Source organism: Mustela erminea, chromosome 9 (assembly GCF_009829155.1).
Source record: "Mustela erminea isolate mMusErm1 chromosome 9, mMusErm1.Pri, whole genome shotgun sequence".
Lineage (NCBI taxonomy): Eukaryota > Metazoa > Chordata > Mammalia > Carnivora > Mustelidae > Mustela > Mustela erminea.
The window spans coordinates 102,984,841-103,001,901 of record NC_045622.1 but is presented as its reverse complement, the minus strand read 5'-3'; the positions used below and the strand labels follow the sequence as shown (position 1 = coordinate 103,001,901).

The 17,061-nt window shown below is 45.0% G+C and overlaps 3 protein-coding genes and 1 long non-coding RNA gene across 11 annotated transcripts in view; 2 read left to right on the top strand and 2 right to left on the bottom strand.

The window, feature by feature from the left end:
- Positions 1 to 4,424, bottom strand: part of OOSP2 (oocyte secreted protein 2) — a 93,751-nt gene extending 89,327 nt beyond the window's left edge. The window contains exons 1-2 of one of the 2 annotated variants that reach the window (XR_004289013.1): positions 4,095 to 4,424; positions 7 to 136 (exon numbers count right to left, since the gene is read on the bottom strand). Coding sequence is in view for 1 of the 2 variants with exons in the window: in XM_032356813.1 (XP_032212704.1) it covers positions 4,095 to 4,163 (69 nt within the window). In the remaining variant the exon portion in view is untranslated. Of the gene's footprint in view, positions 1 to 6; positions 137 to 4,094 lie in introns of those variants that run through there. The other variant, XM_032356813.1, reaches the window with a different exon arrangement.
- Positions 4,425 to 4,474: 50 nt separating this feature from the next.
- Positions 4,475 to 9,872, top strand: MRPL16 (mitochondrial ribosomal protein L16). The gene is given in 5 exon segments (XM_032356808.1): positions 4,475 to 4,628; positions 4,971 to 5,036; positions 8,147 to 8,295; positions 9,162 to 9,311; positions 9,313 to 9,872. Coding segments are annotated over 5 exon segments (756 nt in total). The 5' UTR covers positions 4,475 to 4,573; the 3' UTR covers positions 9,649 to 9,872.
- A 421-nt stretch (positions 9,873 to 10,293) lies between these two features.
- Positions 10,294 to 17,061, bottom strand: part of STX3 (syntaxin 3) — a 42,267-nt gene continuing 35,499 nt past the window's right edge. For 2 of the 7 annotated variants that reach the window (XM_032356802.1, XM_032356803.1), the window contains one exon: positions 10,294 to 14,847. In XM_032356802.1, the coding sequence (XP_032212693.1) occupies positions 14,635 to 14,847 (213 nt within the window). In that variant the 3' untranslated portion in view covers positions 10,294 to 14,634. Of the gene's footprint in view, positions 14,927 to 17,061 lie in introns of all 7 variants that reach the window. The other 5 variants (XR_004289011.1, XM_032356807.1, XM_032356806.1 and 2 more) reach the window with 5 other exon arrangements.
- LOC116598263 lies at positions 14,924 to 16,436 on the top strand. Its single transcript, XR_004289014.1, has 2 exons — positions 14,924 to 15,606; positions 15,730 to 16,436. It is a non-coding gene; the product is annotated as an uncharacterized LOC116598263 (long non-coding RNA).

The window sequence follows — 17,061 nt, the reverse complement described above, 5'->3', positions numbered from 1 at the left end:
GTAGAGATTACATAAAAATAAAATCTTTCAGAAAAAAAAAAAAAAAAAACTTTAGGTTACCCTGCTCCTACTTACCCAAACTCCAAACCCACTTTGTCAGGCTGGGGGAGTTTTCTGTATTTTCTCAGTTCTCTGACTTAAAAAGAAAAAAAAGAAAAAAGATAATTCTGATTTCAGTAACTAAAATGCCCAATACCGTGTAGTAGTCACAACTCTGAATTCCGTCTAACAGTGAAGCTGCCTCCCTCTGCTAGTTCAGGCCTGCTCCAGATAGGGTGACTGTAGCGGAAACAAAATGGGAATGAGGTCGGGTAGAGGGTTCTCTATTTCCTCACTCTGCTCTTTTACCAGTCATGTAAGATCTCTCCGGCCCCTCATCTCTCACCTCTGTTGCTGACCCCTCTGGGAAGACTGGCATAGCACCTGATATGGGTTGAAGTATGTCCACCTCCCCCCTGACCAACCAATATGTGTTGGAGTCCCAATCACCCCCTCCACCCCCCATTCCCCACTTCTGCCCCCATCCACTGTACCTCAGAATGTGACATTGTTAGGAGAAGGGGTCTTTACAGAGGTAATCAAGTCAAAATGATGTCAATAGGGTGAGCCCTAATTCAATATGACTACTGTTTAATAAAATGGGGAAATCTGGACACAAAGACACATATAAAGGAAGAGAGAAAGGGAGAAGATGGAGAAGATGGCCATCCACAAGCTTGGGAAAGAAGTCTAGAACAGCCCTCTCCTCACAGCCCTCAAAAGGAACCAATCTTGCTGACACCTTGATTTTAGACTTCAGGCTTCCAGAAACGTGAGGCAATAAACTTCTGTTGTTTAAGCCCCCCAGTTTGGCGTACTTGGTTAGAGCAGCCCTAGCAAAATGATACAGCACCCAACAGTAGTTGACTCAGCTCCTGGTATAGTTTAAAGTACACTCATTCTCTCAGGGGAGCTTTATGGGTTCTTCAGAGAAACACAAACACACACACACACACACACACACACACACACACACACACACCCTACCCTAACTGCTGAGGCTATATCTCGATGCATGCAAATTCATCTCTGCTGAATGACTGGCTGGTTGCATACAAGTCTTCCCTCAGGCCCTAGACATCCATCATTTCATCTCTTCCAGCATCTTTCTCCTTGCTTCTCAGTGGGGGCCTGTTAGATGGGATCTAAGAAATCCCTAAACCAGCACACTGCCTGGGGGTCCATGTCTGGTGAAGAAGGTATGCACACCTTTGACCCACCATCAATGGAAATGTAACTACTTCCCAATTGCAGCCCTCTACTTTGCATCAAACCTCCAAACACAGACTTTTGTCAAACACCAATCCCCCTCAGACAGTGGGCCCATATCAAGCTGAGTGGTCTTGAACGCTCTCTCTCATGAAGCTTGATGGAGCACCCCAATCCCGTGCCATTAGAGAGGAACAGTGGAACTCACAATATACCAACAACTCAGTCCAGAGAAATCTTTAATGTAATTTCCAGTCTCCACTTCTTTTCTTGATTTTCCCAGTCCTTCTTACAGTCTGGAAAAAAGTAAGGAGCTAAGAATAACAAAGCCATTTCCTACCACCTCCTTTATAAATCCCGCCCAGGGGGCTCCTGGGTGGCACAGATGGTTAGGCTCCGACTCTTGATTGTGGCTCAGGTCATGATCTCAGGGTCCTGAGATCAAGTCCACACTCGGCTCATGCAGGCTGCTTGAGATTTCCCTCTCTCTGACCTCCCCCTGAGCACTCATGCTCTCCCTCTCTCTCAAATAAATAAATAAAATCTAAAATCAATCAATCCATCAGGCCTGTCCAGAAGGCCCAGCACCTCACTCTGGAATGTGCAGATTACCACATACTCTGGGGCTTCAGGCAAAGTGGAGTCCGACACAATCCTGTTCGAACAGCCTGTTATAAACATAATATTGGGTATCATCTCTCTTCTTTCATCTTGGCAGAGCTCTAAACAAAGCTGTGCGAGACAACTCAGCAAGGATGTGCATAATAAGCACTCTGACACATTGCTGGTGAAGATCATTCCCTCTGGAAATTTCCTTTATCTCTACCCGCCCCCCAAGATATATGCTAGCAGTCATCATTAGCCCCCTGATCTGCATCTGAACGGTCTCCTGACTGAGGTTTCACTAAACAATAGCAAATGACCCCTCAAGCTTCTGGAAACCTTACAGACTTACACTATCCTTAACCCCCCTCCCAACTTCCAGGTACATATTCAGTCACTGCTCATAATCCTAACGCAGCTCTTTCTGCCCGTGGGTCCTGTCTCTGTGCTTTAATAAAAACCATCTTTCCTGCCCTGAAAACATCTATAGAAATCTTTCTTGACCGTTTGCTCCCAGCGTCCAAAACACCACATCAGGATCATTGCTCTTTTAGCAAAGCTCTACACCATGTGGAAGCTAAACTCTACACCATACGAAAGTTCTATGCTGATTTATTACACTGATATTATGATTAGAATCTGATAAGCCAAAACTCAATCTTTCTTTTAAAGTGAGATAGTGGGCACACATATGCATACACAGACACAGACAACAGGCATGTGGGTGTTATTTATGTCAATAACCAGACCTAAAACTAGGTCTTTCTGTTATCTTTCTTATTTTAAAATCATCTCATGATTTTAAAATAAGAAAGATTAAAAACTGAGATGCCAGGTAATTTTGATACAGATGGCAAAATATACAAATCCCAGCAGATATAGAACTGAATGATCCAAAAGCAATGCCTTGTAGCTATACTCTGCTTTTTATATTTTCAAAGTGCTCCCAGAGGATTGACTCTCAACTTGCTTAGGCATTAGAATCATTCATGGGGCTTAGTTCACAATAGGAATCCTGAACCCCACCTTTAGAGTTTCTGACTTAGTATGTAGGGACCAGATACTTACATTTATACCAGGGTCTCAGTAACATCTGATGCAGGTGGTCTGAAGACCAACTGTTGGGAGATTTTACCAAACCTTTCCCAGTAAAAGTAAGAACAGGAAGGTTCTTTATCATACTGGGTGGCAAATCATTTCATCCCAGAACATCAGTTTCCTGCAAATAAACACAATGGAACTATCAGAAGAGAAGTGTAAATAAAGAGCTGTGAGATTGGGAAGGAGAGAAGATCATTTTTAGGGACCAGGGAAGACTTCATGTCCCTCCTACCATTTTCACGTTTTATTCATCTTTCTCTTCTGAAACCTTAACATTAGCTATTGTATGCTCATCATATCGTCCCTACCTCAACATAAATTCCTAAAGAAAAGGATCACTGATTTTTTTTTCCTCTTCGTATCCTCCATAGTACTGGCACCACTCTTGGAAAGAAAAGGGGACATTATTTGTCATAGTTACTATTTAAATGTAATAAATAAATAAATAAATGTAAAACGTTGAGTTTGCTTCTTAAAGTTTGCTTCTTATTCTTTAAAATAAACAAGGAGGTGGAAGTGGGGGGGGGGGCACCAAGAGTCATAGAAACCAATCCAGAGAGATTGTACTGACACTTTACTTTCTATCCAAGATAAAATTACACAATATTCAGCCTGAGATATTTAAATGCCTGAGCACATTCAGGTCTCCCACTTTGGGTGGAAGAGAGTAGGGAAGAGCTCTCTAGAATCTGACACTGGCTTGGGAGTGGGGGACAGTTAAACCTTTTCAGAACTGCTCTACACGGCCGGAAATGGCTAAAATAAAGTCCATTAACTCTTTTTGAGACAGCTTTTATCAAGAGCGCCTAACGCTGTGGACAGAGAAAGTTCTCCCAGTAACTTTGCAAGCATTAGAGGTTTTAGTTTTTGCCATTTCTGAAATTAATCCTTTGGGAAAGACCATACACAGATGCAGCGTGATTTAAATACAACAGACATCAGTCTCCATTTGTTAATCCCATTTGTGTCCCAGAAGCTTGGGAAAAGAGCCTCTCTCATTCTAAGTATTTAAAGGGTTCAGACCCATGATTTTACCATCGTCCCCCCAGAAGAGTCACGCATGACTTCAACTTGATCATCAAATTTGGATCCAGTCCAGTCCCTCGGGTCCCTGGAGTGACAGACTCAAATTCTGATCTTACCGTTTTCTGCTGTGTGACCCTAAGTGAAATCCTTCGACCCCTGGCATGTTGTCTGCACATGGGTGTCATGACGTCATTAGCTCCTGAACTCTGAAGGACACAGGCAATGACAGGGTACTGAACGCCTACCACACTGCCACCGAACACTGACAAGTTCAAGCAATGGTCAGTCAGTGGGCTTTTCCCAATGTCTCTGAGCTAACTCCACTAAAGAAGCAGCGGAAATCCCCACCCCGCTGCCCGCATCCAGGGAGAGACCCCAAGAGTGTATGTATTGACACTTTCAGAAACCTAAAGCGGCGCTGGGCGTGACTAGCACACGCCGGTGCGGGAACCCGAGCGAGGCGGCCCGGTTTCCTCTGCTTCCGCCGGGATCCCTGGGGGAACGGACCGTTGCGAAAGCAACTTCCGGCCCGGCCAGGTCCAGGGAGTCCCTGCGTTCGCGGTGGGAGGCCCGCGGCGGTGGACCCCGCGTGGCCATGTGGCGGCTGCTGGCTCGTGCTGGGGCGCCGCTCCTGCGAGCGCGGGTGTCAGGTCAGGAGGCCCTCGGTCCCTCAGAAGACCTCCCCACCCCCGTGCGGCGCCTAGCCGGCTCCGCCGACCGCTGCCCCAGAGCTGAGAAGCTGAGTAGGGGCCGCGCTGTCCCGCCGTGGGGACTCGTGCCGGGGGGCCACAGCCACCTGCGGGGGTCAACGTTCGGAGACCCCTGCTGGCTTCCCCGGGGCGGGGGGTGGGAATTGGTGCTGGGCCTGTGAGCGCATTTAGCGGAACCCCACGGCCCACCATCGGGGCCCTGCGTCAGGACTGACTTGGGTCTGGGTGGGAGCAGGCCCGGGTCTTGTCGCTTTCGGATCTTAATTTGATTTGCTTTTGTAGATTCTTGGGCCGTCCCGCCCGCCAGCGCTGGCCTCAAGACGCTGCTCCCGGTGCCGACTTTTGAGGGTGAGCTTGTGTCCCTTTCGGGTTTGTCTTCTCTGATGGGACCCGAAGAGGGGAGGCGAGAATGAAGGCGGGTTCTGCGTTCCCTCCTCCATTCACTCGCTCAGTGAATACCCCTAGAGGGCATGCTGTGTGCCAGGAAGTGTTGTAAACGGTCGGGATAGAGCAGGTGCTGTTATGGCGCGACTGTGTAATGGGGTACCTCCCCTGTGGTACTGTGTGGGGCGGTTCCCCCCAGCGCACCCCTCGTCCCCAGCCAGCGCATATTGCCATCAAATTAGAACTTCTGGCGTTCTCCCTAAAGGATGTTACACTATGCAGTCATATAACTATGGGGAAAGCATTAACTTGTTAAATACAAACGTTAAGATAAACCACAATTTTGTAAATATGATTTACCATGTCTTTACTGTATTGGAAATCTTAAAAAAAGAAAAACAATTGGAAAAAAAATATGAAAGTGTCCTTGAGCTCTGAGGATTTTATCTTCTACACATAATTGTGAAACTACTGTATGCTCCAGAAGTTCATGTGGATTTGGAGGGGACAGCATCACTAAATTTCTCTGTAGCTGCTTATAGAAAGTGGAGGAGAGGGCTGCCTGGGTGGCTCAGTTGATTAAGCAGTTGTCTTCTGCTCAGGTCATGATCTCACCGTCCTGGGATCCAGTCGCACTTCTGGGTCCCTGCTCAGCAGGGAGCCTACTTCTCCCTCTCCTTCTGCCTGCCACTCCCCCTACTTGTGCGTGCTCTCTCAAATAAAAATATTTTTTAAAAAAAGAGAAAGAACTGGAGGAGAGCAGGTGGCAGTTTCTACGTCCGTATTAGCCAATTAATAATTTGGTATTTCCTTGAAGGCCCTTGTTTTATATTTGACTCCATGATAAAGCTGTGCCTGTTTTACCATAGACAGGTTGTTGGTTTTTTTAAAAGATTTTTATTTTTATTCGACAGACAGATCACAAGTAGGCAGAGAGAGAGGAGGAGGAAGCAGGCTCCCCGTGGAGCAGAGAGCCCGATGTGGGGCTCCATCCCAGGAACCTGAGATCATGACCTGAGCCAAAAAGGCAGAGGCTTTAACCCACTGAGCCACCTAGGCACCCCGCCCCCAGAGACATGTTTTAAGTGCCTTTCAAGTTAATAATTTTTTCCCCCAACTTGTCAGAATGTCTGCTATGAAAAAGATGTACCATGTCCAGCCTGCATTTCAATGCATCCACTCAACACAGCAAGCTGCTGCACATTGTAGGAAATGCACAGGTGCCAGCATGAAAAGCCCCTGTAGAAATAGAGCATAGATCAAAGGATTCCTAGGTTCTAGGTTTCCTAACAATCTGGCAGAGCAGAACTTAAGTATTTTCATGTACAGTGTAGTATTCTTTCCACCACCCCAATTAACATCCAGAGATGCTGTGCAGTATTTAAGAAAAAAAAAAAAAAATCCATCTGGCTTTGCTGTTTTCACTGGATGGCCTAGACCAGATTATAAAATGTCTCTAGGTCTCAGGTTCCTCTTTTATAAAATGGAGATTTAAAATAGTACTTGCCTAGGGGCACCTGGGTGTCTCAGTGGGTTAAGCCTCTGCCTTCAGCTCAGGTCATGATCCCAGCCAGGGTTCTATGACCGAGCTCCGAATCCGCTCTCTGCTCAGCGGGGAGCCTGCTTCTCCCTCTCTGCCTGCCTCTCTGCCTACTCTCTCTCTGTCAAATAAATTAAAAAAAAAAAAAAAAAAAAATAGGGGCTCCTGGGTGGCTCAGTGGGTTAAAGCCTCTGCCTTTGGCTCAGGTCATGGTCCCACGGTCCTGGGATCGAGCCCCATGTTGGGCTCTCCGCTCAGCAGGGTACCTGCTTCCTCCTTTCTCTCTCTCTGCCTGCCTCTCTGCCTACTTGTGATCTCTGTCTAATAAATTAAAAATCTTAAAAAAAAAAAAAAAGTACTTGCCTCAAGTTCAGTTTCTTGAGCAGGGTGACTGTTAATGTGGATGTGTTTATGCATTCACTTTCTAATAATTCACTGACCTGTACATTTTTTTAAGATTTTATTTATTTATTTGACAGAGAGATTACAAGTAGGCAGAGCGGCAGGCAGAGAGAGAGAGGAGGAGGCAGGCTCCCCGCTGAGCAGAGAGCCCGATGCGGGACTCAATCCCAGGACCCTGAGATCATGACCTGAGCTGAAGGCAGTGGCCCAACCCACTGAGCCACCCAGGCGCCCCTCTGATTATGTGTGCCAAACTTCAAAGTTCAAAATTTTAAAAAGGGAAGGCCTAAAAAATTACCAAGCCTCTAAAGCTGTTTTAAAGATTATATGAGGGGTGCCTGGGTGTCTCAGTTGTTAAGCATATGCCTTTGGCTCGGGTCATGATCTCAGGGTCCTGGGATCGGGCCCACATCAGGCTCCCTCTTCAGGAAGGAGCCTGCTTCTCCCTCTCCCACTCCCCCTGCTTGTGTTACCTTGCTTGCTATGTCTCTTGCTGTCAAAAAATAATCTTTAAGGGGCACCTAGGTGGCTCAGTGGGTTAAGCCTCTGCCTTTGGCTCAGGTCATGATCTCAGCATCCTGGGATCGAGTCCCACATCGGGCTCTCTGCTCGGCAGGGAGCCTGCTTCCTCCTCTCTCTCTGTTTGCCTCTCTGCCTACTTGTGATCCTTCTCTGTCAAATAAATAAATAAAATCTTTAAAAATAATAATAATAATTTTTTTAAAAAGATTAAATGAGATACCGCACATAAAGCATTCAGTTCAACATCTAGCACTTAGTAAACATAAAAAAAAAAAAAAAGTTAGCCAGTGTTATCTGTGACAGTCTCAATCTCTGTACCTTCCCAGATGGTCTCTTTTCTAGTGTTATGTAGAGTGCATTTCCTTTGAAAGTTGAAACTTCGTTATCTTCAAAGGTTCAGAACCTCTCCATTAATACTTGTCATAACCAAAAGATTCGAGTGTCAATAAAAAAGCAGCCACAGGAAAAACCTAATATACTTTTGAAATTACTTTTTTCAGTGGTAACTCTTAAGACTTCCACTTGATTAATATAAATCTTTGTAGGAAGAAATTGGATCCTTGGAGATGTGTGGTTTTATTTCTTCATGGCTGTCTGTGCTCCTTTTTAGATGTTTCCATTCCTGAAAAGCCCAAGCTTCGATTTATTGAAAGGGTACCACTCGTGCCAAAAGTGAGAAGAGAACCTAAGAACTTGAGGGACATCCGGGGACCTTCTACTGAAGCTACTGAGTTCACAGAAGGCAGTTTTGCAATCTTGGTAAGTGAGTTCAGTGTCAAGCAGCTGCATGATGGAAGCAGGGATTAGCAAAATCTCATGCTCTTAGAGTTAATTCTCATCCTTCGTGGGTTTTATTGGAATGGCCACCATTTGCTCTTTAAACTGACGTGCACTACCCAGTGAACAATTGAATTTCTTTTTCATGTCAAGTGAAAATAATACAAAAACAGGAGAAGGAAGGCTACCAAATTGGCCCCTATATTCAGACTATGAAATCCTCACAGGCTTCTGGTGAAAATAAAACTATCCATGACTTAAGATGCAGGACACGATTCCTTCCTAGAGTGGCTTCCATGGAGACTTGATGTCAGTAGCTGCACAAATGGGTGTGGACTAGGACTGATTTCCTATCAGGATGCCAGAGCAATAGTTTACAGTCCTTCCCGCCACCTGCTGATCAGCCCTGGACGGCTTCTCACAGGCCCAAGCCCATACCCTGTCCTTCACTCTCTTCCTGCCATCCTGGTCTCAGCTTTATATCACCTCCTCGGGATGCCTGAGTGACTCATTGGTTAAGTATCTGCATTTGGCTTAGGTCATGATCCCAGGATCCTGGGATCATGTCCCTGCTCCCCTTGCTTGTGCTCTGTCCCCCACTTCTCTCTCTGACAAACAAAATCTTTTAAGTAAATAAATACCAGCTCCTCAAAGAGGCCTTCCCTGGTTATCCATTGAAATGGGTCCACCTTGTTTTCATTTACTTCTGTACTCTAGGCTTTTCTCCATGGTACTTACCAGAACTTATTTTTTGTAAATCATAATCATTGAAGCCACAGTTACTGTGAAAGAGCACATGCAAGATAACTAAGTCCCCACGTATTTCTAATTCTTTCATCCACTTTTAGGCACTGGGTGGTGGTTACCTCCACTGGGGCCATTTTGAAATGATACGCCTGACAATCAACCGCTCTATGGACCCCAAGAACATGTTTGCTTTATGGAGAGTACCAGCCCCTTTCAAGCCCATCACCCGCAAGGGTATGGGACAGCGCATGGGGGGGAGGCAAAGGTGCCATTGATCACTACGTGACTCCCGTGAAGGCTGGCCGTCTCATAGTAGAAGTGGGTGGGCGTTGTGAATTCAAAGAGGTACAAGGTTTCCTGGACCAGGTTGCCCACAAGTTGCCCTTCCCAGCAAAGGCCGTGAGCCGGGAGACTCTAGAGAAGATGCGGAAAGATCAAGAGGAACGGGAACAGAACAACCAAAACCCCTGGACCTTTGAGCGCATAGCCACTGCCAACATGCTTGGGATACGCAAAGTCCTGAGCCCGTATGACTTAACCCAGAAGGGGCAGTACTGGGGAAAGTTCTATATGCCTGAACGTGTGTAGTGAGAATCGGAGACACAAATATACAAAAGCTACCAAAAGAAAATCTACGTTTTTATTCCCCTCAGCCTGCCTTTAACAGTCTGTGGGTGGCACTGATAATCTAACCCAGGAGCAGTACGAGTAAATGATTTGTGAAAAATTATAGAATATCCATTGATTTTTTTTAAGTGCATTATATTTATATAAAATAAAGTCTGAGTATCACCTCAGGATGTAACTTCTCATTGGTCACTCCTAATCCTTAAATGATTACCGAGCCAGCTTCACTGATTGTTAGTGGGTCCAGTTCTCCCCAGCTGTAAGATGTATATCTTCAGGGCTGAAACAAATGCCTCCATCTCCCATCTCTGTATAAGTTGGATTTAACATCTGCCTGGGTTTCCTTGCTGTCCAAGTCTGCTTCACATCACTTCACTTTTACCAAAGAGCTACATTGGTACCTGTTTTCCTCAAACTAAAAGAAATCTGAAGATTTTTGCTTTCACAAAATGGTAATTTTTCACTGTACATTGTTTCAGTTTTAGGAACACTACTTTTGGACACTGGGAGAATTCTGTACCACCTTTTATAGCACAGGAGCTAGTTGCTGTCTTTACTAGTTACAGATGTTTTTGGAAAGCAAAAACACACCAGTCCGTACATTAATTCAACAGATATTTATTTATGCCCAACTACCCATCTCTCAATTTTAGAAGACAAAGGGGAATGTTGGACAATATGATAAGGAACATACCCTTGCCTTTTAACACAAGTAAGTGATAAAAGTTGAAGTTGGCCTTTCCTAGGTCTGAAACTCCGAGGAGGGCATGTATTTGGCTCTACCTTTGTGGCCCCACAGGTTCTAGGACAGTGCGGTGCCGCACAGCACTCAACTAGTTACTGTTGGATGAATAAAGGCCCCATGTATCTCAAATCCCCATGGCTCCACCTTCCTGTCTGGTCTGTAACAAGATTCATCTCTTCCAGAACTACCCAGCAGTTTTCTATCCCCTATTCAAACTGAAAGAAATACAAATGGATAGAAATGTACACCATTTGCTTTTGAAAATGGGTAGAAAGAGCACACTGACTTGAAACGTCAGCTTTTTTTTTTTTTAAATCCCGCTTTCTTAAAAAAGACGTGTGGCAAAGTAATCTTTCAAAAGTGCAATTATATCTAAACAGTTACATGGTCCTCAAGAGTTGCACTTGGTGGTGGTTAATGTATTTGTAGTGAAGCTCTTGTAATATAATTACTAAATTGCATTAGAACACATCTGAACTTTGAATTGGGGCCATTGTTCAGGATAGTTTTAGGCACACTGCTGGCCAAGAAAATTCAGTTTCACCTAGCAAGATGAACCATGTAAGAAACGATGCAAGTGGTAGGTGCCTGTCACTTTTCTGACCTGACCTCTCCTCTCTGTTACAGTTCATAGAGCATGGTCCTGATGCTTGTTGGGAGTTCAGTCATGGTATAAACCTGTTTCTTTTGTTTGGGAGCCACAATCCTGGGACCAGCAGTCTTTGAGAGTGAGAGACTGTCAACTCCCATCTCCATTCATAAAAAAAGACCATGTCACAGTAGTGGGAAGCCTGTCATATAGTTGCATAAGTGAATCAGCCCCTTCACAGGTATTTGCACACAGCCTCTCATACTAACAAACCCACTTACCACTGATGCCTTAAAAGGTTTCAAAGTAAAACCCACGGACTCAACCGTGAGCAGAAATCAGAGCTTAATTACAGCTAATTAAGTCAACCCATCCTTGAACATCTGTAAGTGGCAAGCACTATACTAAGGACTGGGGACGCAGCTGTGAGCAAGACATGCGTGGCACCTGTGGTTAGACCATCTTCACTTTAGACTATCAGACCCTGAAGAAGGAAGTAGATGGAGCGTTGGTCGAAGGTGAGACCTAGAAGAACCTGAAGACCAGACGTAACAGGCCTGGTACTGGTCAGAGAAAATTAAATGCTGATGAGCTGGGTGTGCTCCAATACCTGCCTGGCTCTGTTTTATTTCCCCAACAAGCACGTGTTCTCTACCCCTCAGCCTCTCCTTGACACCACCCTCCTAACCGGCTCATGTTCCCTCAGCCCTGCCCCCACCCCCAATCCCGCACTGTCCTAAGTCTACCTTTGCATAACTTTTAAGAGGTGGTTGATGGAGACCCTATGTCATAGGTTTCACAGTGGAAAGGAGTAGCTGTTGAGGAATCTGCAGTGGAGAAGTGATGGCACCACAGAAAGTGGAAGGAGGATTAAAAGTGCCGGCCGAGGCTCCATCGGTGAGGACTACAAGGGGTCACGGAAGGGAAGAAAATCACAGGTTATACAACAGGAGGTTTGAATCCAGGATCACCAAGTGCTTCCTCTGCAGGGGCAAAGAGTCTACTCGGCAAGTCTGCACTAACGGTCCTAACCCTCAAAGAGAGGACATTAATTTACTCTGGGGTTACTGGCTGGCTCTCTCCTACTAGAGAGGGGTGCTTCCAGTGCAAGAACGAATTCTTTCTCCTTTAGCCATTCCCAGACACCACCACCCAAATTTTGCTGCTGGAAGTCAACATCCTTCTACAAATCATTCTAAACAGAGCAGACTGCCCCCTGGCTCCCCATCTATGGCCAACTCGTTATTCATCCGTACTTCTCTATGAAACCTTTTTTCATAGTTCTCTCCAGCCTTTTTCTAGTCTAATACCTGTTCCCTCCCCAATCTGGGGAACCAGCGACAAGTGCTTTTAAGCATGTAAGAGTTTCAAGTAAGTGAAAGAAAAAAATCACCTCCCCACAAATGGCTCACCTTTTTCAGGCAAATATGCCCCCAATGGTAGAAGCTAAGATGATCGCAAGGATAATACAGCAGATCATGATCATGATCTTCTTCTGCTCATCCAGACAAGGAAAGAAAAAGCATGTGAGAAGCAGCATCACTGCGCAGAGTTGCAGGGGAAGGAAGGCGAAAGTGGATCCAGACACAGAGGAAGACGTGAAGGGAAAGGGTGATGGATCTGGCTTCAAGAACCCAGGATGTTACTAGAAGCGATGCTTTCAGGCAAGAGATTCAAAATGAGATCAACAGCAGTCTCTGAGGATGTTCAGTATGTTCTGCTTTCTGGTTCCCACCACACCAGAGCTACCCCATCTCCTCCTAGAGACAGATACTCCTGATGAGTCAACTGAATTCTTAGGGAGACCACCTTAAACCTGAAACTTAAATATAGTTAAACCATATTCTTGAGAGTTAAAGCATTTTCAAAAATTAGAACTTTTGATCCATGCAGTCTGGCACATGGATAAAAAGCACTGTTAACCCTTGTAAACCTAAACAAAAACCACCACATGGTGGCACCCAACCACTATTTTGTAGGGAAATAGAGCAAGAACTAGTTCACGATCAATATAAAGTCATTTATTTTTAAATTATCAATAAAATAATCACGTTTACATTTAAAAAACACAAATGACAAAAAAAAACCTTCACTTATTGTATTCCAAACTAAGCCCCAGGGCTCAACAAAGGCCTATGGTTAAGAGCTTGTCTTCCCTCGTTGCTGGAGCCAGTCCACTGTCTGACTTCATAGCCATGGGAAGAGGGCATCCCTTTGGCTCTGTCGGAGTGCTGAGCAATGACGGAGTACATAGCCTTTGCAAAGGAAGCCCAGGGCAGTGCCTGGATTAGGTGCTCACTCTATCCTAGAGTGTCTAAGTTCAACTATACATCAGGGAGACTGGCAGGGAATCTAAGGGGCTCACCACTGGGTCACCATAGTCACTACACTTGAAATCATTTCCTGGCTGTTGCTTCCTCCATGGTAAGAATTGGGGAGGAGAGAAAGAACCTGTCAAGCTCATTTACCTGGTAGCAATACCAGCTACTCAGTAGTCCCCGGTCTCCCCCAGCTGACTCAGCCCTGGAGACAGGATCATCCTAAAGGCCCCAGGAATGATCTAAGATTGCTGTGGGATACTCTCAGGACAAGCCTCACCTATGCAGCAGCAAGGAGAGGTGCCAAAACTTGTCATAGCTGTATGCTAAGCAGAAAAACTTAGTGGGATCAGTGTAGTCCTAATCCCAACGATCTATGATCATCCCAGCACTCATCCAGAAAACAAGGTTTCTCAATGACACAGGAAGATCCTATTTCTGCTGTGATTCATTTGCAAATAAGCAAATGTCTTACCTAATTTTTAGCTCAGCCCAAGGTTTTTGTTTTTGTTTTTGTTTTTGTTTTTTGATGTTATAATATTCTCCATTTCTAGTTTCCTGCTTCTGAGAGAGACAGGCAAATATATATGTACGTCTCACACACGATTATAAAAGTACATCTGGAACATATGAAATGAGTGACTGAACACTTGCACCAATCTAAGCATTTCCAGAGCCTCAGACTCAAGCACCTTGTCCCTGGCCCAATTTTAAGTGCCTGGTTATTTTTGGCCTCAAGGCAGTGGCTTCACAAAGCATCGTTCCAAAGGAGAACAGCCGGTTTCCAAGACTCAGAGAGGCAAACAAATATCTCATACCTTCAGCCTTTACAAATGGTAACCTTAGACAACCGTATCATCCTGGTGGCCTCCTTGAGTAAACATGAGAGAACACAACATAAAGACTGAAGTTGGCCATGAAGCTGAACATACCAAGAGCTTAATTTAAGATTGAACTTCAAACAAGTCAGCTGCTAAGACCAAAGTGACATCTGCCAGTTCCACATATTTTCAAGACATAGGGACAACAAACTATGAGGACCAAGATCCTGCCAAGTACAAGGCTCGAGCTGAGCCTTACTGTCACCACACTTGGAAGAATCCCTTTGTGTTGTTAAAGAAACCCCTTAAAAAATACATTGCAATTTCTGGGAGAAGAATACTCCATGAGGTAGAAAATACAGCACCCTGGGTAGGTTTGGAATCGGCTTTCCAAGGCGCAAGGCTTACTTTGACACATTCAGAGGGAACAAAGAAAAGCTGGGTTGGTTCATACTGTCCGGGAGAGAAGGTACTTCAGAGTTGGTGGGGCAGGAGAAGGTTCTGAGAACTCAGGGTTACATCAGGCAGATTAGCTTCCTCCGGGGCTAAGTTGTTTGCTGGGTCAGGTCCAAGGACGGTTACAAGGAAACAAAGGAACAGGTCCCACTCTCTCTCAGGAAAGCCATTCAAACTCCGTTCCCATCTGAAGACAAGGGTGGCCACACCAGGCTGGAGTGAAATCGGGTTCTAAGAGAGGCACAGGAAGGAGTTGCTGATCAGTGCACAGAATGATGGTGGAGAGCAACATTAACACTTAGTCACAAACCTAGAAGGTGGAGACAGAAGATCAGACGTCACCGCAAAAAAGGAAAGTGATGGAGAAGTCAACACTAAACCTGAGAAATCCTACAGACAAACCCAACACAGGACCGGATCCGGAACTAAATATCCTGCTGTGACAGAAACAAAAAGCTGTATTATGAGAGGGGGAAAAAAAGTCCCTGGACTTCTTGTAATCCTTCACACAGGCTGTCACATCAGCGGGAGGCAGTCACTGCACAAAAGCACCTGTTCTCTCTACAGGGTCCTCATCAGCGCTTTTCAAATACAAGGTGCAGAACTGGAATCTTCTGCTCCATTACCCCTCTGCTCCACACTTCTCTTACACCGTGAAAAGAAAAAAGAGAAATTCAGAGGTCATCACGGCTGCTCCTCTTAAATGGCTGGGTAAGCCTGGACAAGTTTCTTGACTTCACTGAGCTTCAGAGTTTCCCATCTGAAAACAGGGATCATGGTACTATCTTAGCATAGTACCTGGCACACAACTAGGGAGTCAAAGGTAGGCTGTCTTCCCTCCCTCCTGTTCAGAGACCTCGTCCTCAGGCCACATGGGAGGGACAGGTGGGTCCAGACCTAAAAGGAGCAACCAGTCGTGCCTTCATGGACATGGAACACACTACAGTAAATTCAACACTGCTCAGCGAGAGGCAGCCTCTTGGACATCAGGTAAGTCAACTAAAAACAATACATTCATTGGTCTCCTCATTTAAAAAAGGGATTCATTTACATTCTCAAGAAGAAATTGTTCAGTGCTGTAATTGTCTGACTTTGAGACCCTCTGGCTCACAGGAGCAGGAAGAAGGAAGAGGCACACAGAAGCAAAAATGGAAAGAAGGATCAGGTCTGGGCACCGATGTGGAAGTAATGTGACGAGTACTGAAGACATTTGTATCTATTACCTCAGCAATCCTAATTCTCTAATGTCATAATAAAGAGAAAATAAAAATGAGAAAAATATAGATTAGTCACACCATTCGTTATAGTAACACTGTAATCGCAAAACTCCAACTTTGGGGAAGTATTAAATAATTCAGAGTATACTCACAATCTTGCGTTGAAAATTAGATTCACCAAGAGATTTTAGTGATGTGGAATGACGCACAGGATTCTTGGACCAGGTCTAAAACCACTGATATACTCTGAAGTCTGTGACCATGTGTGAGTGTGTGAGTATGCCACAAGGTCATCAACAATAATATTAAAAATTAATTCTGTTTACGGTTTCTGTTTTAGAAGTTTTTGTTAACATTATATCCTATACTTTATCCAGAAAAGTAATATTTAGGAAGTTACAAGTGTGTTAACAGGGCCAATTAGGTCATTCCCATCACGCTGCTATGCCCATGAAGCCCTGATTCAGTGGTCAGCTCTATTCTTTTCACCAGATTTTAAAGAAATCGATAACCTAAATTTTAAACTCGCTTTCCTCCAAGGTTCTCTAGACTTTGTAGACAATGATAAATGGCTACCTGATTTCACAAAGAGAAGCTAAGACGTAAGAAAGAACTCTCCTGAACCCCCCATCAGCTGTGTGTTCAAACTTGTCCTTTGACTTAACATCTCTTTATAAGCCTGAGTGTCTTTGTCTGTAAAATACGGTAAACAACAGTACCTACCTCCAGAAGGTGTTGTGGGGATTCAAGGACGTGTGTATGAGGTGTTCAGTACACGGTTTGGCATGACTCAACACTCAAAAATGTTAACTGCTTTATCATTCAAGATCCAACCCATCAGCCACAAACAAAACCGCACCACCCCACACCCCAACCCAGAGCTTTCTTGACACTAAAAAGGATATGGAAAGCAAAGCCCAACATCCATCAAAGTCAGCAAGAATTCAGAAGATGAACCCCCGACCCAGGACACAGATTGTTCCCAATTAGGAGCATGCTTCCCGAGCGAAAGGAGCAAAAATGTGGTGCTCAGGTGAGTCAGGAAAGGTGGCGACACATGGTGTAAGAAAAAGGGCTGGGACAGAGTCCCCAGGAGAGGAACCAATGGGAGCCTGGCCCAGAAGAGAAGTTTCTCCAGGACTAGAAGCCCAGAGGAGTATTTTAAGGAGATGAAAGAAGGCACAGGCGATGGAAAGTCCGAGAGAGCTCTGTGTATCCAAGGACAATC